The 27,418-nt window shown below is 34.3% G+C and overlaps 3 protein-coding genes and 1 pseudogene across 4 annotated transcripts; all 4 read left to right on the top strand.

The window, feature by feature from the left end:
* Positions 1-541: 541 nt before the first annotated feature.
* Positions 542-10,521, top strand: LOC110718532 (protein MCM10 homolog). Of its 2 annotated transcripts, XM_021897378.1 has the most exons (12): positions 5,252-5,373; positions 6,172-6,299; positions 6,539-6,719; positions 6,834-6,908; positions 7,002-7,239; positions 7,335-7,459; positions 8,265-8,298; positions 8,408-8,454; positions 9,082-9,219; positions 9,506-9,570; positions 9,663-9,735; positions 10,113-10,521. In XM_021897378.1, the coding sequence occupies exons 2-12, from the start codon at positions 6,197-6,199 to the stop codon at positions 10,285-10,287; spliced, it is 1,254 nt and encodes a 417-aa protein (XP_021753070.1). In that variant the 5' UTR covers positions 5,252-5,373; positions 6,172-6,196; the 3' UTR covers positions 10,288-10,521. The 2 variants fall into 2 exon arrangements, with proteins under 2 accessions (XP_021753071.1, XP_021753070.1); XM_021897379.1 differs by lacking the exons at positions 5,252-5,373; positions 6,172-6,299 and adding an exon at positions 542-1,282.
* Positions 917-1,732, top strand: LOC110718932. Its single transcript, XM_021897871.1, has one exon. It carries the CDS (start codon positions 917-919, stop codon positions 1,730-1,732), a length of 816 nt encoding a protein of 271 aa, XP_021753563.1.
* A 2,178-nt stretch (positions 10,522-12,699) lies between the features above and the next one.
* Positions 12,700-19,409, top strand: LOC110718530 (rac-like GTP-binding protein 5). The gene is made up of 8 exons (XM_021897377.1): positions 12,700-13,127; positions 13,290-13,461; positions 14,958-15,045; positions 15,127-15,236; positions 15,329-15,392; positions 18,569-18,633; positions 18,733-18,798; positions 18,887-19,409. The coding sequence occupies exons 2-8, from the start codon at positions 13,363-13,365 to the stop codon at positions 18,989-18,991; spliced, it is 597 nt and encodes a 198-aa protein (XP_021753069.1). The 5' UTR covers positions 12,700-13,127; positions 13,290-13,362; the 3' UTR covers positions 18,992-19,409.
* An 826-nt stretch (positions 19,410-20,235) lies between these two features.
* On the top strand, positions 20,236-22,380 carry LOC110718531 (annotated as a pseudogene).
* The last annotated feature ends 5,038 nt before the right edge of the window (positions 22,381-27,418 follow it).

Below are 27,418 nucleotides of genomic sequence, written 5' to 3'. Positions count from 1 at the left end.
GTACAACGTAACGAAGCTCATATTGGTGTTTTCTGACGAGAAAATTAAGGGGAAAAATAGATGGTTTAGTGCTGTATTTTGAAAATATAGTTTTACTTTCCTTAATTTATTGGTTGGTAAATGTTAAACAAGGATGTAATTCATTATGTTACACCCTAAAGTTAGTATTACAAGGATGAACGGTAATTTACTAATTTTGACCATTAAATTGGAATGAAAGTATCTACGGATGATTAATTTATAACAACAAGAACTTCACGGATTAAAAGTAAAAATCTTGTTGCATCTATTATTGGTCCAACATTTCCAAATATGTCAACCTATTTTCTTAGCCCTTTTACTTCTCTTTTCTCTTCTTTATGAACTTGTGAATTACTAGGTAAAAGTTTGCATAAAAACAATATTATATTCTCTTAATCTTAAATTAGTTGTTTTATTTGGCTATTTAGAGTCAAGGTGTTAAAAAAAAGATTAATCTAGAAAAACCTAGAATATTTTGTAAAATAAATATCTAAAAGTAGTCTAGAAAAATTTAGGAAGTATTATGTAAAAATATCTATGTAAAAATATCTAAAGTGTGTAGAAGCTACCTAAGAAAAAATCTAGGAGAAAATATCTTAGAAAAATCTAGATTAACCAAAGCTAGAAATATCTAGAGAGTTGTAAGACATCTATAAATACCATGACATGTAACATGTTGAGATGAATAATAAAACACAACAATCTCATTCATATAATACAAGTCTCCATTTCACAAAATCTTCAACATCAATATTTCCTCCAAAATTATTCAAACCCACTACACTTCCGCACTATCAATTCCAACATTTGGTATCAAGAGCAAAGTTAATCCAAAGCCTCCAACTTTCATCCAACATCCAAACTCCATATCAATACAAACCCCACATCAATTCAAATGGCCTCTCCTACTCCAAATTCAAACACAAACACAAATCTTTTTAATCCCCAAGTTAATTGGGTACCTTCATTTAAGGGGGAGAAATTTGATCAATGGAGTATGCAAATGAAATCCATCTTTATAACCCAAGATATATGGGAAATTATTGAAGATGGATATGAGAAACCCAAAGATGCTGATGAAGAGGCTTCTTGGGATGATACTAAAAAATCCCAATACAAACAAAACAAAAGAAGGGATCATTATGCCCTTTCCATAATTTATCGTAGCGTAGATGAAACAATACTACCTACGATCATGGCCGCTACAACGGCAAAAGAAGCATGGAATATCTTGGAGACAAAATATAGAGGCTCGGAAAAGGTAATACTCTTTAAACTTCAATCTTTATGGGGTCAATTTGATAGTTTACAAATGTTAGAAAATGAAACAATTCAATCATATGTTGACCGAGTCTCAAACATTGTTAATCAAATTCGATCTCATGGAGACACAATTGATGATGTGAAAATAATTCGAAAAATATTAAGAACTCTTATTAAAAAATTTGATCACATAGTGGCTGCTATAGAAGAATCTAATAAAGATTTAAAATCACTCACCATAACTGAGCTAATGGGCTCTCTATTAGCTCATGAAGAAAGAATACGTAGATTTGATGAGCAGCCATTAGAACAAGCTTTTCAAGCTAAATTAAAGTTTTCTAATAATGGAGGAAATAAAAATGGTCACGGAAAAGATTTTCAACCAAAAAGAGGATTTTTTAACAACCGTGGTAGAGGGAGAGGAAAATATAAAAATCAAGGGAGCTGAGATAATAATTCTTATTGCACATTGTGCAAGAAAGATGGCCATAATACAAGAGATTGTCGATACAAATGCAAACGATGTACACGACACTCTCATTTTGAAAAAGATTGTTATTTTCGTCAAAAAGAAGAGTCAAATTTCACAGAAAATAATGATAAAATATTTTATACATGTTTAAATGCTCAAGAAGAGAAAAATGATCTATGGTACATAGATAGTGGATGTTCTAACCACATGACCGGCAATAAAAATTCATTTGTCAATCTTGATGAAAATATAAAATCACAAATAACACTTGGTGATGGGAGTAAGCAAGAAGTTGTCGGAAAAGGGACAATTGTTGTTAAAACAAAAAATGGCTCCTCTAAATTCATCCCCGATGTCTTTTATGTCCCTGGACTTGCACAAAATCTGTTACGTGGGCCAATTAGTCCAAAAGGGCTATGTGGTAAAATTTGACAATAATCAATGCCACATATATGATAAGAAAAAAGGGCAATTAATCACTACTACCAAAATGGCCCCTAATAAAATATTTCCACTCAAAATGAAACTGGAATCTAATACTGCCCTAATTTCAATAATGGATGAATCCACCTTGTGGCATTTGAGATTCGAGCATTTAAATTTTGACAGTTTAAAACTGTTAAAAAATAGAGAAACGGTGATTGGACTACCACCAATCACTAATGAAAAGAAAATTTGTGAGGGTTGTATCTATGGCAAAATGCATAGATTACCTTTTCCAACCTCATCTTGGAGGGCCAGAGCTCCATTAGAACTTGTCCATGCAGATATTTGGGGCCCTACCAAGAATCCATCTCTTGGTGGAAAAAGATACTTTCTGTTGATTGTAGATGACTTTTCACGCATGATGTGGGTATATTTCTTGGAGAAAAAATCAGAAGCATTATCCCACTTTATGCAATTTAAAGCCCTCACAGAAAAACAAAGTGGGCATTCAATAAAGGTTCTACGAACCGATCGTGGGGGAGAATTTACAAGTAATGAATTCAACAAATTTTGTAAAGCACAAGGAATTAAAAAGGAGCTCACAACCAGACACACACCACAACAAAATGGTGTTGCGGAAAGGAGAAACAGAACAATTGCTGAAATGGCCCGAAGTATGATGCAAGGAAAAAATCTACCTAAATATTTTTGGGCCGAAGCAGTCTACACATCTGTCTACATCCTCAACAGATCTCCCACAAAAGCAATACGAAGCATGACACCATATGAAGCTTGGCACAAACGAAAAGCCAAGAGTTGAGCACCTCAAAGTTTTCGGGTGCATCGCATATGCCCACATCCCGAAGGAGAATCGGAATAAGCTAGATGGAAAGGGAGAAAAATGTATCTTTATTGGATACAGTGACGAGTCTAAAGGATATCGTCTTTATCAGCCCGAATCCAAGAAGTTGATCATCTCAAGAGATGTCATCTTCGATGAAGGAGCACAATGGAAATGGAACGAGAATAATTCTGAAGTCCCAGTAGCAAGCATTCCAACAACAAGTCCAGATCAAGGTGAAGGCCCAAGTTAGTCACCAACACAATCATCTGCAAGTCCATCACCATCATGCAGTCCAAGATCACCACCAAGCTCAAGTCCAACATCAGAATCAAGTCCAACACCAGAAGTACGACGATCACATCGAGAAAGGCGTCCCCCAGGCTACTTAGAAGACTATCAATGCAATCATGCAATCATGGCACTCTTTGCAGGCGAATCACAAAACTTTCAAGAAGCTGCCAGAGAAGAAAAATGGATCAACGCCATGAACGAGGAAATCAACATGATAGAGAAGAATAACACATGGAAGCTCGTGGAGAAGCCACAAGATAAGGAAGTTATAGGCCTCAAGTGGGTCTATAAGATCAAGTTCAATGAAGATGGCTCCATCCAAAAACACAAGGCACGTCTCGTAGAAAAAGGCTACTCACAATAGCCTGGCATCGACTTCAACGAGACATATGCACCAGTTGTTCGCATGGAGACAATCAGGTCAGTTCTCGCCCTTGCTGCACAATTCAAGTTACCAGTCTATCAATTAGATGTCAAGTCAGCATTTCTCAACGGGGAGCTAGAAGAAGAGGTATATGTTGAACAACCACAAGGATATATAATCGAAGGCAAAGAAGATAAGGTATATCGCCTTCAAAAGGCCCTCTATGGGCTCAAGCAGGCTCCTCGAGCATGGAATAGTAAAATTGATGATTATCTTCTCCAAAATGGGTATACAAAAAGCCCAAGTGAGCCATCACTCTATATCAAGACTCAAGGGTCAGATTTTCTGATCTTATGCCTATATGTAGATGATCTTATCTACACAGGCACCATTCCGAGGATGATAGAAGAGTTCAAGAAATCAATGATGTCAGAATATGAAATGACAGACCTCGGAGAAATGAAGTACTTCCTAGGCATGCAAGTGAAGCAAAGCCCAGGAAGGAATTTTCTCTCACAAGAGAAATATGCAGAAGATATGCTTAAGAAATTCAACATGAGAGATTGTAAGCCAATGGCTACACCAATGGCTACAAATGAGAAGCTCTCCAAGAATGATGGCAAGGAAAAAGTGGATGCATCATTCTACCGAAGTTTGGTCGGATCTCTCATTTATCTTACAAACACAAGACCTGACATTGTTCATGCAGTCAGCATCATATCAAGGTTTATGAGTGAGTCAAGCAAAGCTCACTTAGCAGCAGCAAAAAGGATTCTCCGGTATATCAAAGGAACGAAAAGCCATGGAATCATGTACAAGTCTGAAATCGACTACAAACTCACAGGCTACACAGACAGCAATTGGGCTGGAAGCATCGATGATCGAAGAAGCACAAGTGGGTACGTGTTCCAGTTAGGATCCAAGTCTGTTTCATGGTCATCAAAGAAACAAGCAACAGTAGCACTATCATCAACAGAAGCAAAATACATATCAGCAACAAGTGCGGCATGTGAAGCAGTTTGGCTAAGGAGGATTCTAAAAGATCTACAACAAGATACAGAAGGTCCAACCACCATCTACTGTGACAATATGTCAGCCATAGCAATGACAAAGAATCCAGTCTTCCATAGTCGTACGAAGCATATCGAGATACGACACCACTTCATCTGAGAGTTGGTCGAAAAACAAGAGATCGAGCTACAATTCTGCAAGACAGGAGAGCAACTCGCAGATATCTTTACCAAGGCACTTCCAACAGATAAATTTCTCCATTTTCGAAGAGAACTCGGTGTTCAAGTTTTTCAAGATTAAGGGGGAGTGTTAAAAAAAAGATTAATCTAGAAAAACCTAGAATATTTTGTAAAATAAATATCTAAAAGTAGTCTAGAAAAATCTAGGAAGTATTATGTAAAAATATCTATGTAAAAATATCTAAAGTGTGTAGAAGCTACCTAAGAAAAAATCTAGGAGAAAATATCTTAGAAAAATCTAGATTAACCAAAGCTAGAAATATCTGGAGAGTTGTAAGACATTTATAAATACCATGACATGTAACATGTTGAGATGAATAATAAAACACAACAATCTCATTCATATAATACAAGTCTCCATTTCACAAAATCTTCAACATCAATATTTCCTCCAAAATTATTCAAACCCACTACACTTCCGCACTATCAATTCCAACACAAGGTTCACCACATTTTTCATGAACATATAGAAGAAAACTCTTGTCAAAATTGTCGTAATAAACTTTGAATTTTTTTAAAAAAAAATCCATTGCTACCACTAAATATGTAATGTAAGTGATCTGTGAATGATACTTGTATTTCCTAAGTAATAAACCATGAAAAGGTAAAATTGAGAAACTAATTTAAAACAGAGTACTACTAATTTGTTACACAATTCTTAACAAAAATGAAACAAAATTAAAAGTATATTTTCTCATGTATTAAGAGAGGCTAATGAAGCGATCCATATTATGGCTCATCTATGCTCTTTAGATTACTCTATTACTCCGTAACTAACTACAAATGTCGGTGGAAGTGTGTGCTTGATTGTCATTGATGACGATGTAGCCTTGGAAGTGTGTAAAATTCAGGTACTAGAGTCGAGTTCAGTGAGGTCGATCAGGTCGAATTGAGTGTATTTAAAAGTTAAGTCATGCTAAATTATTGTGTTCATGCGAGTCTAAATTTAAATCGTGTATTTTTGAATCAAATCGAATTAGGTTGGTTAGATCAGTTTTTAACTATCTTTACTTGAGCCTTGGCTTGTTCTGAGCTTGTGACTTATGGGGCCAATGGGACCGTTGGTGTTGCACACTACTACTAGTAGTCTAGTATTAGTATCGTCAATAGTGCTCTAAATTTTTCCATCGATTTCAAAAATCCCGCCGAACATGAATTCTCCCTCCAATTTCTGCAAAATTATCACCATTAAAACCAGCAACTATCTGAAGTTCCATTTTTTTTCGGGAAATCGTTTTAGGATCTCTTAAGAAGAAGCAGCAACCATGTCAACTGAGAATCAAAATGACCTCGATCTCCTTCTCTCTCTTCAAGATCGTGTTCTTGAAACCCCTCCTTCTCCGTCTTCTTCTCACTCCAGATCCCCTGGTAATCAATCTTTCTTTGAATCAATTTCTGTTAAATTCGAATATATCACTTTTTTTCTACAATCTAAGTTATAATTTTTCTTCTTTCATTTTATGGGTATTTGAGATTTGCATTGATCTGCTTCAATTTTCACTGACGCATTTACACAAACACTTGGCAGGCATTCTGATTTTAGGGTTTTTATATTTCATTCAATTCATTTTTATCTGGGCATCGCTTGAATGAGTGTAATTTTGCAGGGTATCAATCAGACGATGAAGTGCGACGGCCAAGTGGAAATGTGGACTTGTCTGCCTTCAAGACTGCAGTTGAGGATTGTATGGATTATGATGTTGAAACAGCTACGAAGGCTCTCAAATCAAATCATTCAAAAAAGCCAACTGATCTTGATGTTGAAAAGTTTTCCGGTCTTCGAATCCGGTATGCTTATTCTAGAATATCCCCAACTAGTATTTTGATTATTTTTGGTCATTGGGATTAATTATGAATAATTATAGGAAAAAAATTGACCCTTTTTTTGAGTGGTTGATACAGGAATCAAGTGATTTCGTCAGCAGAGCTGAGCAACCAGTTTTCAGATATTCGATTTGTCCGATTGTCTACCATAAAGTAATCCCTTTAACTAGAGAATGATTGAGTATTAGGCATCATTGTGTGAGAAGAAGCTGCTAACTTTGGATTTTGATGTGTTGGTGTTAATAGGAATGTGATTAAAGGGGACACTCTATCAGGTAGTTGGGCAACTGTTGGCGTTTTAACCGAAAAGGGAAGTCCAAAGACAAGCTCTACTGGGAAGAGCTATAGCATATGGAAGATTGGGTGTTTGGATGGGCAGCTTGTAACTGTTTTCTTGTTTGGTGATGCTTACAAGCAGCACAGCAAAGAGACAGCTTCAACAGTTTTTGCCTTCTTCAATGCCGGTGTTCGCAAAGATTCTTCTGTATGAAATTGTCATTTGCAATTGAAGTAGCTTCTATCATTGTTAAATTAGTAGTTTGTGAGTTTGATAAATTGTTGTGTGTTTGCACTATGCAGGGTTCGGGTTTCCAATTGAGTGTTTTTAATGCAAATCAAATCTTGAAGATTGGTACTTCTATTGATTATGGAGTTTGCATAGGACGAAGGAAAGATGGTGTGCCTTGTTCAATTGTAGTAAATAAGTATGTTGCCTTTGGGACAGCAATGCCCAAGCATGTTGTTTCTTAGCTGTTTTGTGTTATGTTTAATATAAATGGCCTGTACTCCTGTAGTCTATGAGCTACAGTAGGGCTGGGATACTTGATAAATTGATTTGGTTTATAATTTTAAGCTAATGTTGCATATTGGAGCTGGAATAATTGACAATGGTTTATACGGAGTAGAATAATGATGAATGCTGCAATAGTCAAAGTTTATTGCTTATTTAAAGGATATAATTATTCCCCTTGCTTCAGCCTAAATTTGTAATGACTTCCCTGTTATGGTTTCACCTAGAGAAATTCCTAGCTTGCTTTGCTCCTTGGCCTCATTATATGCATAAATCACACTAACCTAAAAGGGTAACAGATTGATTGATCTATGCAATGAGCTCTCATGTAATTGGGTTACTAAAACGTTAGGGTTGTAGGAAACTCTTACTTCATGCTATCTAAATGAGAGTACAAGGCCCTGCACTTATCTCCAATCATCATTATGGAATTGATTCTCCTCCTCTGATAGGCTTGGATTTTAACTGTCAGTACGGCAATACTCATGATCAGGAAGAAGTTCTGTATTATTGTATGTTATGTGGTTGCCTTCTTTTGCATCTCTTATATAAAACTCGTAAACCTTTTGAACTCCACTCTTTGTCTTGCTATTTACCTGATTTGCTAAATCTTCTTTATCAAACATTGGCTTAAGTCCCTTCGATTTGCTATTGAATTTGGTACTGTTAGTTAGCTTACAAAGTGTGAACAGTAATTGATTCTCCTTCTATGATTTCAGACGCCTTGGAATATACTGCAGCTTCCATAGAGTGGTAAGTTTGAGCTGTAAATATGGACTGATTTTTTTTTATTTATTTATTTTATATATATTAAATAAGAACTGAGTAATTCATAATTGGTTTTATGGAACTCTTCATGCAGAAAACATCAGAGAAATACACTGTCCAACGTGGTGAGCTCAAAGGAGGGTAAGCTGAGTTCTTGCTTATAATTTTCCTTGCCGTATGAGGAGTTTTTGCATTTACCGAACTAACTAGAGCTGAGTTCTCTCTTCATTTGAGAACATGAATCTCCTGTAGCGTTTTCAAATTTGCACTTTACTCCTTTCATCTGACTCAATAGTGCATGTTAAAGGACCAACTCAATAAAAAGTTGAAGCCACTGATGGTTGAGGCTCAGGAATATGTTTTATACACTATCACGCCCCTTCACACGGAAGCCTGTTGGGCTTGAAGTGTGGATGCAACATGGGCTCTCATACTCATGCGCTTAATATTTCACTTGAAAGTGGGGGGTGGATGAGATTTGAATCCGTGACCTTTGTGTCACGCTAGCTTTGATATTATGTTAAAGGACCAACTCAACCAACAGTTTAAGCTCATGGTTGAGGCCCAGGAATATGTTTTATACTCTATCAGCCCAAATTAAATTACTCCATATATTGTTTGACTGATGAATCTAGCTCATTGCCTCCTTTGTGCGTCTTGTAATCCTTTTATTTTTTGTTATTGAAGGGATTTGGAAGGCCTAATCGTATGAGCACTATTTCCTTGCTTATAATTTGCGCTAATAAGTTTTTTCTGCTTTTCTTCTAGGAATCTAAGAACAGCTTTCAGGAATCCACGTCAACCAGAAGGAGTTTATATGTTCGATCCAATGGCAGACAAAGCGAATAGAAAAAAGTCTAAATCTTCAAAGGTGTTGTCCGTTGACGGATTAAAGAAAGCCTTGAGGTATTAAAAGTTGGCCAAATTGCATCTGTCTCTTCTACATTCTTTTGCATCATTGTAGATAAATGTATACTGTGATAATAATTTTTTGAACTCAATTCACTCTGCCTCATCAGATATGACAATCATAGGGGGGATTTTAAACACTTGATTTTTTCCTTGCTGCACATAGAGCAGAGGGAAAAAAAAGGTTGAAAACAAATCCTTAAGCAACCATATTGCTGAAAGGGTTATTGCAATTTAATAACACCAAAATATGCAAAGAACTTATTTCTCTTTAATTGAACAGCAATGCAGGTCATGTGACGACAAATTCACACTCTCAAGGGATAAGATTTCTCAATGAAATAACAGGTTTTGTAATCTTCCTCAGTGCTCTCGTACTTGGAAGTCCACATGCTTACAGTTTCTCTAACTTGCTTAATTTTTTTTCCTTGCACTTGCAGTCAGTATGAGTGCAAAAACAGCAAAAAGTGAAAATGCTCAGAAAAACCAAGCGAAGGGAGGCTCAATGAAAAGGTACTGAAGGAACCATCTTTTTTCTTTTTTTGACAGCAAGTAACTGATTTTATAGCTTAAGGAATTTCAGACATTACAATAGCACCAGCAGCAGGGGGAATCTCTTTGATCCAAACCCTTTAACAAACTAAATCCCTACTAAGATTAGCTAATTTATGGGCAACTCTATTACCCTCTCTCCTAACAAAAGAGAAATTTAGCTTAGAGCATAAATGAGCAAGGTGAAAAATATCATTTACAACAGTCCCAACTTCACTGTAAACAAGAGTGCCCCTCTTCAGAAGGAACCATCTAACTAAATAAGCTTTGTACAGTTTTCTGCCAGTTCTTGCCTCTTTTTTTTGTATGTGGATCTAAGGGATTTTCCCACTTTTCAGGTCGCTGCCCTCATCAATTTCAGGCTCATCTGTCACGCAAAAAAATTCGCTACCAGATTCAAAAAGAGTGAGACCAGAGCCAAGGAAGGTTTCATCTCAGAAGCTCAAGGAGAATACATATAAGATGATTGAATTAGATTATGTCAGCTCAGAGGACGATTGTTTTGTACTGTAAGCAAGCAATGAGCACTATGTACCCCGATTATGGTTGGCATAATATACTCATTGGAGTGGAAGCATAGTCCATTTTTGGCATCTTAGTCTAAGGTTGACACCTGAAAGAAGTAATCTATTGTAAAAATCTGAACTTCTGAAGGAACTTTTTGAAATTAAAGTTTTGAAATTTCGAAGGATTGTATGTGCCACACTTGGGTTACTATTTGAAGATAAATGAAACTTTGAAAAGATGTAAAGCAAGAGCTAGCTACATTTCATGTTTTCACCACAAGAGGGGAAAGAAAGGAGGACAACCCCTAACCATATTGTTTCTTTTTGCATGACAAATCTTAACACCACCCCCCCTCCTTTTATCCCCTTGTCTAGTTGTCTCTTGTTATTTCTGCCTATGTTTGGGTGTACCATACACAAATGCACCTAAGACTTTTTTATTTTTACTCATTTGGAGCTCTTCTGAATAGATTGTTCTCTGTAATTTTCTTTTCTAAATACCCTCAATATACTTTCAAAGAACAAGATATCTAGTTAATTTTGCAACATCTCAAATATGATTGCGATGTTTATTTATGTTGAACTTAATTTATTTTCCATCAATTATTTTCTTAATTTGAATAGTAGAGCCTAACTACTTGTCATTTTTACAAAATATGATAGTCGTCTATCCATATGTTTTAATATAATATTTTGTAAGTCATATTGATTTATGTGATACTTGTATTTTTCTTATTTAACTATTAGTTTTCGTCATTTTGACATAGTATTATTCTAAAATTTGTACCGAGTAGCTATATATATACATCTTATAATTACATCAATTTTTGTATATTTCATCATCAATTAGTAGGTTTTAATCATTAAAGTTAAATGCATAAACTACTATTTCCTTTACAACAACTTTGCTCTTGAAATTCAACTCTCCTTGAACTTCCTTCCTAGGAAGTGACAACATAAACTAGAAAATATTAATCTAGTATGACAAATGAAGTTATGATGTCGCTGACCTAATTAGTTTAATTATGCAAATTTGTTGTGTTGCAATTTAAATGATACCTAAATTTAACCTATATGCATACAGTACATATGAATAGTAGTCTAATACTATAATAAGCTTGGTTAGAGTTCTTAAAAGTCAAGATTCCTCGTGCTTTTGCAAATTGAAATTCGATCTTCGCTTCATAAATAAGGCATATAATATGATGAACTAACGCCACATATCTATTTTTCTCAGTGGTAATATTTTACTATGTGTTAAATTGTTAAGTAATGAATGTAATATTTCTTAATTAATACTCCATAATATGCTTCATTATTTATTTATGTTAGTTGTCACTTTCCATCTAACCTTAACATTAAAGTCTACTTGTAGTTTAATAAACTACGTTATACATAATGTGTGTTAGCTTGACTTTAAAGCATTAGGGTGTCGTTTGGTTGCTATGGGAATTTACTTTCCATAGGAATTTATATTTCATGGGAATTAAATTTCTACATCAAATTCATGGGAATTGTATAAAATTATTTGGTTGGCATGAAGGAAGTTGCAAATTATGGAAATTTTGACTTACCTAGGGGGGGTTAGGTAATTAACTTCCCATATTTTATGGGAAGTCACAATTCCCATGAATTTGTAATTATCTCATTTACACTTTTATTGTCAACAAAACAACTCAACTATTTGCAAATTCCCATGATTTTCCACTTCCCCCATTTTCTTTGTGTAACCAAACAACCTCTAGGTATTATTTTATGGAAAATGCTATACATAACCCTAAGGGCTACATATAAGCATTTAATTTACTCTTGAAAATTGTTTAAATTTAGAAAATCATGACAAAAACACACTAATTACACCGATTTGCGCGTGTTTTTGTCATGAAGTTAATAGTTTCATAATTTTGCACTCAAATGTCTCCTCTAGGCATTCTGGCATTAGATAGATGATGCTAGACATTTAATAGCATTGATAAATGCATAATTATTGTCATAACTTTTTACCTCAATATTATTGTAAGAATATATTTATTATTTAATGCATATTTATTGTTGTAAATGTAACGATTCAATCCATAGTATTATCTTGATAATGAAATCTCATTCCTAAACTTGTATTAACACTCAATACCACTCTTCAAATCTCAAGTGGTAATATTTAAATTCTTGAAGGGGAAAAATGATAGTTGGAATGAACTTGACATAGACATTGATATATGACTCAATTCCGATTTATACAAAACTTTATTTTCACTGCTTTCATTTATTACTATACTATTAAACGGGTTATAAGTATCATGATAGCAAATCCTTAATTTTTAAGTTTTTTGGTCATTATAATCACTAATTTGTCTATATAAGCCGTTAACAAATTTAATCTTATGTTTCACATGCATTAACATATGGCTTTATACCAAAACTATACATGTCAACCAATATACTTTGATGCTACGTACAACGATTTTAATTTCTTGAAAAATCGAGATCATGTCACATATGCATCTATCCATATATGTCCAAGAATTAAAGATCCCATCCCTCCAAAGTTTTTGAAAACAAAACCAAATCCTTCAACTTAAATAGATATGAAATCAAAAATTCAAATTCAAAATCTAGAAATGGGTTGGTTCAAGTGTGTTATATAATTGGAGTGGGTAGCTTATTGGTGGGTGAGTTGGGTTGGGTACAATATTTGAAGACCTTACATACAAAAAGCAAATTAAAGAAGCAAACGTTATTTAATTTTTTTTGTTCTTGTTACAAAATTAATTTAATAAATAAAAAGTTGTGAATATCTGTCTTCTTCTTCAATACTCTCATAATCCCTCAAAACTCCAAATTCCCAAGGTAAAAACTCTTTCTCTCTCTTCAAATGTTAACTGCTGCTTCTACTTCATTGACACTTTTTCTTCGTCGCTTTTGACCATTTTTCAAGCTTTTATTTTTTGTAAAAAAAATGCGCCTAGATTTGATGATAAACTAAAGCAAAGTACCCTTCAATTTCAAAAGCATTTGAAATTAATAGCAGCAACAAAAGGAGTTTTACGACGCCGTTGTTGAGTTTTCCGGCGCCGGTAATAGAATGAGTGCTTCTAGGTTCATTAAGTGTGTCACCGTCGGCGACGGAGCCGTCGGAAAAACTTGTATGCTTATCTCTTACACCAGTAACACTTTCCCCACTGTAAGTTTTCCCTCTTTTATTTTATTTTATTTTATTTTTCCCTCATTTTTTTGAATTTCCTTAAATTTGTATTTTGAGTTTCATGGCTTTCAATTTGCTGTGTTTTTCTTTCATGGGTTTTTAATTTATTTGAGTTTTTATGGGTTTTTTTTTTATTAATTAATTTTTATTATAATCGCAATTTTTCTTACCTGCTTGTTCATTGCAATTAAATTTATATATTTTCACTAAAACTATGATCAGATAAAGACTGTTAATTTTAGCTGTTAAGCTAGTTGAATCACCCTTGTGGTAGTTGATTGTTATGTGATTCTTTGTTATCTGGGTTGTGCTTTGATCTCTTTAAGGAAAAGGCCTTAACTCTGGAGAGGTTTGAAGGTGGGTTACTTTTTGTATGAGAAATGACAATGTAGTAGGTGGTTAATCTTAATAGTGAAAATGGTAGTTTTTGTTTATGATTTTTCGTTCCTGAAATTGTCGAAACCCTGAAGTCTTTATTGTTTAGCCCCCATCACCCGTGAGTTGCTCGAATATTTTGCCGACCATGTAAAGAGTAGTATTGTTTATGATTTCTCATTGGAGCTATATAGGCATAGAATTGAGATTTGGTTTGTTGGAATTTGGTCGTCCATTGCTACTTGTTCTTTTTTCATCGGCGCTGATAGTACTCTCCATCGACTCCATGTGTTTGATGATAAAATCCTTGGTTTCTTAAGCACAATGTTAAAGATAGACAACTGACAAAGTTTTGGTGACAATAAGTTTTTAAAGGTGCACAATGCTAGGTATTAGTAGACTCGAACTATATATAGTTTTTATATATCAAGTCATTTGTTACATAAAAACTTAAGAGCCAGATAATCTGAATTCTGAAATGGAGGACAAATGTCATGTAGGCTTCAACTTGACCCTTGTGGTCTTTTGTAAAGGGCATTTGTGAAGTAGCTGCTTGGAAACTCATTGTTTTACTTAAAAAAGGAAGTCTCTTTACTCATGTGGCGTTCCCTTTGAGCAAAAGCTGAGCACCAAACTGCAACCACCCAGTCTCTTAAAATTTTGAAAGAATAGAACAAGTTAAATTTTCCAATTTGCATATAACATTTGCATGGTACAACGTAGTCAAATTTGCTGTTTGGATGTTACAACTTACTAGTATAGACGAAGAGTTGCAGTAGCTCTTTTAATATTTTGTTTTTAACCTGGGTGTGGGGTGGTATGGATTGGAGCTTTATCTTGCTCTTCTTAATTGTCTATATGGGGGGTACTGCTTATTTTTCTGAAGGAAGAGTAGGTTTAAAACTCACTGAGATCACGTGTTTGTATATCCTCTGTTCTGTACAGATGAGAAGCTACTTGCCAAATCTTCAAAAACCTTTTTCTACTGTTGTTGGATTTACAGTATAATGTTTCCGTGCATCAAATAGACGCTGTCTTCTTTGTTCCATGGATGCTATGAAAAGATGTATTAATATTTGTCTCCTTCCTTACTTGATCAGGATTATGTACCAACAGTGTTTGACAATTTCAGCGCCAATGTGGTAGTGGATGGGAGCACAGTAAATCTAGGGTTGTGGGATACTGCTGGTATGTCTTCTGTGTACTGTCTCTCCAATTTGATGGAATGTTGGGTGAATATGTTCTGATCTTTGGTTTATTTTATGACAGGTCAGGAAGATTACAATAGACTGAGACCATTGAGCTATAGAGGGGCCGATGTATTTCTTCTTGCATTTTCTCTTATCAGCAAAGCCAGTTATGAAAACGTTTCGAAGAAAGTAAGATATCCTATTAATTGTATTTGTAAGATAATCTCCAGAGTTCAGAGTGCATCCTCTTGATGTCTGTCTCCTTTGTCTAATAATCTCAGTGGATTCCTGAATTGAGGCATTATGCTCCTGGTGTGCCAATTATTCTTGTTGGAACAAAGCTAGGTATAATGCTATACCTTGTCCACAGATTATAATATATCTTGTATTGCCTGTTTCTCTATCTTGTGCTTCTTTTCTTTGTTTTACTCTACAATAGTGACACATGGTTGACAATTATTTTTTGCGGAAAAAATATTAGCATTCTATTGGACCCGACTTTTAATTTAAAAGAGTTGACAATTATTTTTGTTGAGGATCGCAAAAGAATTGTTTTGTAGCTGTTAATGAAGATTGCTTAATATGTCCAACTATATCCTCTATTTAAGTAGGTGGTTGGGTCTTGGGGATAGTGGAGTTACTATCTTCTGGAATCTATCTCTAGAATGCCATTTGAATTCCTGTCAAAAGTTCATTGTCCTACACTCCTACTTAAGTTTTGGATGAAAAAAGAATGTTTGATTTGGAACCTTGTGTTTATTTACAAATGGAAACTCAAAGAATGATTGCTAAAGTGTTGAATTTTTTCTTAGAAAAAAATAAGCTATGTTTTTCATATTTGATTTATTGAACTATATAGACAATGGAAGAACAAGATGATAGAGTTGAACTTGAAAGAGTTAAGAGGAGAGTCTTTTGTGGTGGACTTGTATGGGGATAGGTAAACATTTCCAAAACTCTTTGTCATCCTTAATATAAGTTTATTGTAGGGAAATACACACATTAAGACAAATATTGTGGAAGGAGGGAAATGTGAAGTCTTGATAGAAGTTACGGAATTCTCGCTTGACTTCCAAGCACCCTCTAAACTGTTGTATGAAATGGTTTGATTCAAAAATTTAGGTATTTCCCATCTCTTTCCTCTAGCATTAGCAACCTAACTTAAAAAGAAAAAAAATAAAAATTTAAGGGAATCATTTTCAGATTTAATGTTAAGTTTCTGCTCAAACTAGGGGGGAGACCAGATGGAGTTTTCCTGGCTACTGTAGACCCCTTGGATTGCTCTGAATCCATATTGGTTATTTTGACACCGAACTCTTAGTAGCTTATGGAGATAATTCGTATTTGTATTTATACTTTGAGGCTACATTTTGGGTCCATATGCCCACCTAGACATGAATGAATGAGATCCGAGGAGCCTTAGCAGATGCTTTTTAAAGATGTATATTTTCCTAGGCATTGAAAGGAAATGGTGGGAAACATTTCAAGGTCTTTTAACAGGCATAGGTGGGAATCTGCTTCCAGTGAATACTCTAACAAAGAATCTTGAGAGTATTCCAGCCCTCTTTTGTGTGTTCAAACTAGTTTTATCTTCCCTTTCTTTTGTGTGTGTGTGTGGGGGGGGGGGGGGGGAGGGGGGAGAGTTGGACTGGATCATCTAAAGGCCAGTATATGATACCAGTGTGAGGTTGATTGGTCTTAGAAAAGGAAATAGATTATGGAGGGTATTGGTTCTGGACACCTGTAGAAAATCTAGAAAGAAGATAGGAATGTCTTCTTCACAAGTGGTCTCCTGTTTTAAAGACTGTAAATGTTGCCTATGAGAACCCCAATGGTGTCTTGCAGAGTGGCAGTAAAAACTCTTAAGAGGAAAACATCACTATTCAACCAACACAAAACTCTCATCAATATTTAACCTGCTTTATGTTTTCCTAAACTCCTCTATATATATAGACTAACTCACTCCCCTCCTCTTGTTGCTCAAGCTGCCGCTAAGACGCTAACTTATTTCTAACAACTAATTAGACGACCCTTCCCCTTAAGCTAATTCACTAGTCTTTCCCCATATTGTGGATCATATGGGCACATGTGATTTCCTTATTGTTTGCATGTATTCATTCCTCATGCTTAGAGATTAGAGTGATGCCTTTCAACGACATCAACTCTGAGAAAACAAACTGAGGATTAATGTGTACTTTGACGAGCTTGAAGCTACATGGACCAATGAGTTGCTTTGAGGCAGTCCTTATCTAGACACCTTTCCTATGAACATGATATAATCTACAAAACCTAATGGCTTGTGTATGTGATGAACTGGTGATTGTTTATCATCTTTGATCAAAGTGAATGGAAATTTAACAATACTTCTTTATGTTTTCTGAGTTGCTTTGCTAGCTAATTGGTCACTGATCTTTATGAAAAAAAGTGGGATAAGTTTTTATGCAAGAAAATGAGGTTTTTTTAAGAGCAGATGAGAAGTGAAGGAAATTGTGGGTATGTTATTTACATTGCATCAAGCAAAAAAGTCAAATATTGCCTTGGAAACTTTGAACAATAGCTTAAAATGTATAATGATGAAATTTTATCTAATGGAAAAATTGGGGGGTTGGGGGGGGGGGGGGGGGGGGGGGGGGGGGGGAGGGGGGTCATCGAGCTCAATTTCATATTTTGCTCTGTCCCGGTGCAAATTTTAAAGTGATGTGGAGCAAATAGGAAAAAAATAAGGTTTGTGGTTCTATGTCTAACGCACCATCCCTGGAAAGTTGAGTTCTTTTGTGATGCAACTTTGCTGGGAGGATCAATACTTGATTCCACTGAATTGTTGACTAAAGCCATTATGTGGTCTATTCCCTCTTTTTAATTCATAATTGGGAAGCGGGGATGATCCCACCATATCATGCTCAGATTAACATGGAATTAAGAGATTTCAATTGCAAAGCTGAGTGATTAGTGGGGTGTGAGTGTGTCACGAAGTAAGGAAGTTGTTTTGGGGTTTGAGAAGTTTTTGTGGGCGAGGGGAAGAGATTTGATGTCACTTTTGGATGTGATTGAAGCTAATTTTTTGAGAAAGTGTATTTGTGGCAAGGGCGGAGCCAATTTTGAAGTCAGTATACTAGGATTGTTCTAGCAATTCAAATTCAACTTAACATTCTGGCGGAGACCGTCAGATAATAAGCTACCTCCCTACAGGAATGATACCAGTCACACATATAACCCAAATAAAGTGTCTTCTGAGAGTGTAATGTAGCAAGGACAAGTCAATCTCCAAAGAGAACAAAATTAGTCTTAGAAATCATAATAGTGCCATGCTAGAACTTTCAACTCAATATGCTGTCAGAGATGGTCATGAACGACACTTGGCACATGCATGTACCCCTATAGGCTAAAGCATCTTGCCAGTAAGGTTACAGGGAGGGAGGGTTTCAGAATTCACTTCATGTATCTGTGGGCTTTTTTGTTGATTTGGTCCACTCCTAATGCATCCTAACTTGGTTTTTTTCTCTGTTTCTTTATTTTCCCAGATCTTCGAGATGATAAGCAATTTTTTCTAGACCATCCTGGGGCAGTGCCGATCACAACAGCCCAGGTAAATAGATAATGTCTGCAAACACTGTATCAAAACTTTTAGTTTCTGGTTGCCTGATCTTTTTTAACAAGGATCTCCATGTTTTAATGATTTTTTAAGGGAGAAGATCTGAAAAAGCAGATTGGAGCAGCCGCTTATATTGAGTGTAGTGCAAAAACACAGCAGGTGATTTTTCATGCTTGCTTAATTTTGTGTATTGAAGCTGTTCTGAACCTTTTATTGACATGTCTTGCTACTGGTTTTTTGATTGCAGAACATAAAGGCTGTGTTTGATGCTGCAATCAAAGTTGTCCTCCAGCCACCGAAGCAGAAGAAGAGAAAGAAGCGAAAGTCTCAGAAAGGCTGTTCAATATTATAACAAGGAGATATTGGCCTAAGAAGTCCACTTACCATTTCTGTTACATTTTCCTACTCATCTATCATCATATTAGAGTAGTGGGATGGTCTTTAGATGCTAATAGTTTGACTGACAGAACTGAGTGGCTCTCGCTCTTATTAGCAGTATCAGGTGGTGGATTGGTTAATTTCAAATTTGTTGTAATATGTATATCATTATTCACAATGTTTCTAAACCAGAGAGAGAAGAGTTCTCTGTAAAATTTATGTGTTTTATGAGGATGTAGTAATAGAAGTGTGTAAACTAAGCTTTAAGAGGCTTATACATACAATATCGCATTTGGTTGTATTATATGTTCAATTGTAACTTGGAAGCATTTAAGAAATCTTGGCCCCCTCTGGTTTGGTTGCTTGCGTGCTTATATGCAATTTTACTTGAACTCGGGTACATGTGTCCATTGCGAGTTTATGTCCAAGTGTTAAGACTCAAATTTCTGATGATTAATTTCTGACTAACATTGCTTATATGTGCTATTGTGCTTATCTTGTTGAATTCCTGTTGCATTGCAGACTAGGATATTCATGATTTTGGCCTAAAATGACGTGGTAAGTGTATCTGTACTAGTCTTATGGTGTGAATGAAGAGTCTGAGCAACTTAGCTTGGCTTATATGTGTTCTTCTGAAGGGTGTTCCTCCTTTAATTCTCTGGCGAAGTCGCCCTTATCCCAGATGATTCTGGATAGGGACTGTCTAGCCAGTATTCCACTGGCAAAGTTGCAGATGAAACTCTCTGTAAGGACCAATGATAAAAAAAGATTCATCGAGTTGATGGGATTTTCTCTTTTGAACTGGTTACGCAAGGAGATCTGATGCTTCACTCCCATGTCCAGTAATTAGTCCAAGATTCCTAGAGATATGATTGGCTAAAAAAACTTAGAACAGCCATACTTCTCCTTTATTCATGCTGTGGTGAACATTGTATTAAAAGTATGCTCTATTCTTCAACTGTATTTTTTACCTCTCAAGGTTATTGTTCTACAACTAAATGATATTTCGAAATTCAATTTCAATTTGTTAAATATTATTATTCGGGTATGTTATCATGTCAAGTGATAACTATTTTTTAGATCATGTTTGAAAATTACAGGTTAATTAGCTTCAGATAGCCTTTATTGTTTTAAAAGCCTTTATTTTTTATAAAAAAAAATTGTAATTCTATTTCAATAGCTAGTTATGCTAAACACCTACAATAATCAAGAATTGTTAGCATTAACAACCACTGTTACAGCTAACATATGCTACAAAAGCTAGTTTTGCCGAACATATAAATCAAGTAATCAACAGCTTGCTCGCACCTCTTTATACTATCTTCTACTTTATTAGTATCAATTTAGAAGGTGTGCTATAAACTTTTGCTAGTTGGATTCTTTCCTTGTTCCTTTCTTTTTCTGGAATTTGTTCTATGCCCACTTTCAGTAGTGTAAACAGAAGCTGTGACACTTTTCCTTCCGTCATCTCCATTACCACAATTCTCATATAAACTTCTAATGCATTGAATTATTATTATTAGAGTCTTGGATTATTATTTTGCAGTTTTTTTGTGTTAGAAAACTTGAAATGGCATCTAGAAGAATTGTAAAAGAGCTCAAGGAACTGGAAAGAGATCCACCTAGTTCTTGCAGTGCAGGTAATCAAAAATATGAGATGTGCAATTCTAATTTGTCTAACTAGTCCTTATTCATTAATCTTTTTCGGGTTTTTTTCGTCGCTTCTAATCTCACTAGTTGGTGACAAATATAGGTCCAATTGCATAAGATATGTTCCATTGGCAAGCAACAATTTATGGTCCAAATGAGAGTCCTTATGCAGGAGGTGTTTTCCTTGTGAACATCCATTTTCCACCTGATTATCCCTTTAAGCCTCCTAAGGTAATTTATATACGAGTATATCATTATTTCTCGAATTTAAGTAGAGTATTAAATTTCATTTCTGATGTACAATAATAGTTATTGTTACCACGAGCTTAAAATTATAAAATATATCTGCAGGTGGCCTTTAAGACGAAGGTATTCCACCCAAATATTAATAGCAATGGGAGTATTTGCCTTGATATACTAAAGGAGCAATGGAGCCCTGCACTCACCATATCCAAGGTGATCATCCCTGTTTTTTTCTGACAAATTACATATGAATGAAATATAACATATACCCTGTAATATTTACTCTGATAGTCTGATCCATTATTATTAAGTGGATTCTCAACTCTAATGTAGCGTTGAGAGTTTGACATGGGTACTTGAAGTGAAGTAGTCCTAGAAACATAGGTTTTAAACTTCCAACTAAGCCTTGGCATATTTGAGCAATTCTAAAATTTCTGCACTTATCCTACTACCTTTCAAAGCTGCTCTTTTACAAGAATTTAGTACCATGCTCTTTTCTTCTCTGTTTTTCATTCATTCTTAGGATTTTTGATCATTCTCTCACTCTTACACTCTTACAGCCCCACTAACATAGGAAAAAAATTGTGCAAAGTTGAAAACTACATCTGATTTTGAACTGAAAAGTTACAAGGGTTGATTTGTCCCATATTGAATCTTGGTTTTACAACAAACAAATTATTTCATTACACCAGTAAAACTTCTTACATGATTCTGCAACCGCTGACTTAATACCTCACCGCGAATGAGACTAATCTGCCTACTTCAAGTTCATCAAATAAAGCATGTTCTTGTAAATAAAATCTCGATGCTTAGTAAAAGTTTCAATCTTCTTGGGAGCTGACAATAAAGTTGAATGATTAAGTTGCAAAATAAAGTCATGTTTTCTTTTTCGTATAAGAATAAGCCATAAAAATTGTCAGCAATTGTTGAATTTGTAGGTTCTGCTGTCAATATGTTCTCTGCTGACGGATCCAAATCCAGATGATCCATTGGTTCCAGAATTTGCTCACTTGTACAAGACTGATCGAACTGCATACGAAACCATGGCTCGTAGCTAGACTCAGAAGTATGCCATGGTCTGAGCCTTGTTTAGCCTTGACATTAGTCTAACAGATTATTTTCTGATAATAAACCTTCGAGTATATAATGTCAAGGCACAAAAAAAATTATTCTCCGAAATTTTTATTTTCTGAAATCTATAGCGAATTATGAATTTGTAACTCATTTGGAGTATATAATTACTAGAGGCAGTACCACACAAACCATGTAGCCAAACGTGTATCAATAAAATTGTTTTGTGAGGAAAATTGGTACGTACGTGTCCAATTGTCATACAAAGATACTTTAGGTGAAATGAAGAGCTCAAATATCATAATTTATCATTATTATTTAGGCTACAAGAAATGTGAAGTGCTATTTAATTTGATAGAGTATCCTTATTTGCTATGAAATTTAAGTTCATAATCTTTAGCCTCGAGTTTTGTTGAGAATTTTACGTTTTTTTCATTGTCCTAGTGATGTCCTTGAAACAAAGTAAAATGTTTGTTCAATCACATCAAGTTTTCAATATTGAATGATCCTTAATTCTCCAATACTACTTTCCTTTGTGCAAAAAGTGATTCTTTGGTGAATGATTTTCATTGTCATCATTCTTTTTCTTCATTTTACACAAATCACATCATGATTGATGCTCCCTTCCTTTTTATTCATGAAAGATTTTTCACTCTTCAAGTTCAAGTTATTATTACACAAGTACTTACACAATGTAGTCTTTCAATACATTGTGTGAGATTGTAATCAAAGTTCAGTCTTGAAAATTATAGAAATAACTTTTTTATAAACTTATCTTATCTATAACTTAATGATATCAATGGTTCAACTTACGCATTAATATATGTGAAAAAACGTTACTATCAAATCTATGAAGAAAATATTAAAATCAATACAATTTGAAAGTCAAAATCGATGTTATTCAAGAGAAGTAACTAAATTAGCATGCGTGTTTGGGATATATAATTGGGGGACTAGATCCTTTTCTTGTATATAATTACACAAAAATTTCTAATTCTTAACACGTCGTTGAGATTCTTACGTTAGATGATTGTTACTTCAAATTGAGGAGTTAACGAATTATGGCCTCACACTCATCAATCATTACTATTATTTCCAATCCTTTAACAAGCATGCATATAAATGTAAATGTAGCATTACGTGAGTTTTCATCCATTTGAACAAAAGTAGTATTAACAAATTATTTCACTTAGAATTCAATTGCAATTATTACGTCGTGAATGCTTCATATGTACTCCCTATAATTGTATGTCTAAGACATATCACCGGCCAAATAAAAGATTTTATTGCTTGGTCCTCATCAATCTACAGTATTTATCATGTTAAAATTTATTAGCATATATTTGTGCGGATAAGATTAAATTTGGTACAATAAATAAATTCAATTGTTATCTCTGTATACAACCGCAAATAATTGTTCCATATATATGAGGAGGTATTGTACACTGTACTACCATCGAAATGTACGTGCCACACTTGAACACATGCGTTGCTTGAGTAATATAATACGGAGTAATATAATACGTTGATTGGGAAAAGTATTCCAAATCTAATATATACTCCGTACGAATTAATAGTCTCCTCATCCTTAAGGTTTCATAAAATTTTATTTGATACGGCACAAGGTCATATACTCGTATCCATGCTAATGTACATGACCTCAAAGTCATTTTAAAGGGAGTGTAGGTGCATAGTTTTTGAAGATAGAGGTTTTGAAGAGTTGCGATTCAAAATTACGGAGTATTAGAATTTTTAACTCTTCTATCATTAGATTTGATATTTCATGAAAAGCAACACCTCCTTTATATTATACTTTTTTTTTTTTTTTTCTTTTTCAAATAACATTTATATATTGTACGGAACTTGCCGTGGGTGGATCCTCAAGCAGATGAGCAAGCCCTTCACGTTTCTCTCACCAAAATACTAATCCTTTTTTTTAATTTGGTTATTGTGTAGTCTCAAATTTTATCACGGTGGAAAGTTGATACAATGATATGGAACAAAAAGCATGCATTATCTGATTCTTGTAGCAGATATACTGTTCATGTTCAAATTTAATTGCAAGAACTTTAGGCGTAGTTTTAAATTAATCTCTTTTAGGCTTATTATCTTACAACTCGATCTGTAAGGGATTACTCCATATTCAAAAATCCTATAATTTTTTCATCTTCTCCATTCCTCGGCTCCAATCACTACATATCAATGTTACCACGACCACCTACCACTCATCTAGCCTCTAACGTTAAAGACGTAACAAATCTCTACCTTAACTTTAACTAACTATAATTCGTAATCAACACATTTATTGACCCTGATCTTAGGGCCATTATTTTCAATTTATCTCTCACGTGAAGTGTTATATGCATATACTACCGTGTTGAACACAACAAAAACATCCCCCTCTTAATTATGATTATGATGCATAAACAGTCATTGACACGAACATTGTACAGTAACGCTAGTACTCTCAATTTTCTTTATTAGCCTAAACCTAATCAAGTGGTCTCATAATTTGAGGGAAAAAACAAGTGGCATCACAACTTTTGCAACATTTTTTACGCTCTTCCTTTTTCTGTGAATTTTGGTCGGTCAATTGGATTGATAATTTAATCTGCTTTATATAAATATTTTATTTGTCAATGTAAAAAATTGTTTACTGTACTATTCTGCTTTGCTAGAATAGCAAATTTTCTGTTTGTCTTATTATCATTGAGACATCCTTGCATATTTGCATTGCAATTAATCAATTATTATTATTATGGATTGCTCTTTTGTAATTATTTTTTGGTCCATTATTGAATTGTAATGACTTGCAACATAGTTTTTAAGCAATTACATATGGAAAAAGGAAGAATTCAACAAATCGCAAAGGGCTAGACAAGTATGCATTCGAAGTTCGAACAATTGTCATTGATTCACTAATTATTCCGATATTTTATTGAAAAATATTACTAAAATGTTTATTGGAGGTATTGTCTATCATACAACACACTTGTATAATACGGACTACTTTATAGTTCTATATAATAGATCGAATATGAGTGGGGTCATTAATTTTTTCCATCTCATTCTATATTATAGAAATAACAATATTTCACAAAACTTCCCAAATCTAGCTAACAACCATGCAAAAATCTGAATATAATTGGTAGAAAAAGCTTTTTGCAATAATGCATTACATACAATATTGACCCTGCGTACAAAGAAATAGACCCATGAACTTCTAATAATTATGAATTTGTCTAGAAGAAAATTGACACGTGTCAAATGAACAAAGATCCTTCTTTATTTCATGTTTAAAAATATCAGCATGCAATATGATATGGTGATATAATTGCATGGGTCTACAAATTTCTCGAATAAGACATTTGAACGATAAATGGCCATGAAGAAAATATTATTAGTTCTCGCAACCTAAAAGGCTTCGACTCTTTGTCCCTCTATGCCTCTATAAATGTTAGGTATTCCTAATTCAGATATTAATTGCAATTATGGCCAACAAATGCAATTTTTAATACAATATATATATGAAAACATAACATGGGCGTAGGTGAATTTCAAAGAAATTACGAGTAAAAATTTAGGGGGGTAGTAAGAATAAGAAATTACAATTCAACTATTAAGTCAAAGATAAGTTAATCATTGACTAAAATCCACATGCATCCTTTTTCGTAGTAATTCAATATCTAATCTACATAATAACTCTTTTTTGTATATTAAGGAGACGACTCATCTCAAATTTGTGTTTTTCCCATAGGTCAACCTAACTTGCTATGGTAAAATTTCACCTCAAAAAAAAAAAAAAAATAGTTTCTAGTATTAAGACTAATTCGAATGTAGCCTCTTATTCATATGACCGATATAACTAATTGATACTTGTATATAAGTTTATCTTTATTTATATATAGTCTATACTCTACACATAGATCTACTCCGTAGTTTAAGAATTATAGACTATCATGAACGAAAATCACATAGTTTAATTTGATGATACATCCTTAATTCCCTGCATGCTGCCGACAATGTCTAACTACTATATGTGGGAAGATATTAACTCATTCCGTAAAAAATTACTATAATAGCCACTTGTTCCATTCCCTTAATATTTACTTCGCATATTTGACGGGATTGCCCGCCGCTAATCAATTCAAAGACTATTTTAATTTTACCAATATATTCCATTGCTTACTTAATTAAACCTCGTCTCCTATTAGTTTTATCGAATCTCATTGTTTGTAAATTGTAATCAAAACATTTACATATTGTGGTATGTTAAAAAATGTGTTATTATTTCAGTTCACTCATTGCATGGTGCCAAATGGGGGACAACTTCACAACATGCGTCGATCTATTATGTCAGAATAATACGTAAAATAGTCCACTAGATATTATGTGTTCCTCCGATCATCTTAATCAGTGTGAGAGAAGTCATTGCACTTAGTGTAAGTTTTTTTTATTGTTTAACCGTGTGTGTATGATAGAATTTACGACTATATAAAGTAACGCTTTTTATTTGTCGGGAAAACCGGGAGGAGGGGAGAATGAAGCTTCAACATAGCAGCAATCAGGAATTCAGGGCTCAGGTTGATTATGGTTGTCATGAATGCTGTAATAATTAAGATGTAAATGTGGTCACGTGCTTATCAAAGTGTTAAGTATAGAAAAGAGAGCTTAATTGAAGATGAGATTAGTACTTCCACATGACCTTGAATTTTAAGGACACCAATTTCAAAAAGTTTACATAAATGCGGGAAAAGCATTTTGTTTTGCAACCAACTAACAAAAGTGGCGGGTACTCAACTACGTTACTGATGTAGGATTCCACACTAATTTGTCTAATTATTGTGGGCAATAAAAGAAAAGGCATTCTATTCTTGATCGATTTGGAAATGCATGATAAAATTACTTGTTAATTGTAATTTAGCATGATTAATTCAATTTTGGTATTTTATATCCAACTCTTAAAACTGTGTATATCATTTTCCTCATTTTTATACTTTGTACATTCTTCTATTTCTAATAATTTTACTTTGTAACATATTTATGTCTCTAATGTTATATACAATAATAATTTAACACCAATAACCCGATTCTTTAATCTTATATGAGTCTTACATTGATAAAATTCATAGAATGGCATGATCTCATTAACCTTGTTTTACTTGTATAGTTGTACTCATAGCATGCTAAGAATTACGTAGTCCTCAAAAAATCCTACTCACAAAAGATAAATTTTGCGTCAGCCAAGATATTTACAAAGTTTTGGATGGATAATGACGCAATTAAAGAGATAATTTTGGTCAAGAAAGCAAATTAGTTCTGTAAAAATGTACAATGTTAGGTGCACTCATTTGGAAGATAAGCCACTTCCAAAATGATGCAATTGGGAGATAAAGGTTGCGCACCATGCATGACTCATTACTTGTTGTTTGCGACT

The sequence above is a fragment of the Chenopodium quinoa genome, unplaced genomic scaffold (genome assembly GCF_001683475.1).
Source record: "Chenopodium quinoa cultivar QQ74 unplaced genomic scaffold, ASM168347v1, whole genome shotgun sequence".
In the NCBI taxonomy this organism is placed as follows: domain Eukaryota; kingdom Viridiplantae; phylum Streptophyta; class Magnoliopsida; order Caryophyllales; family Amaranthaceae; genus Chenopodium; species Chenopodium quinoa.
Note: the sequence above shows the minus strand (reverse complement) of the source record. Positions and strands in the feature narration are given on the sequence as shown.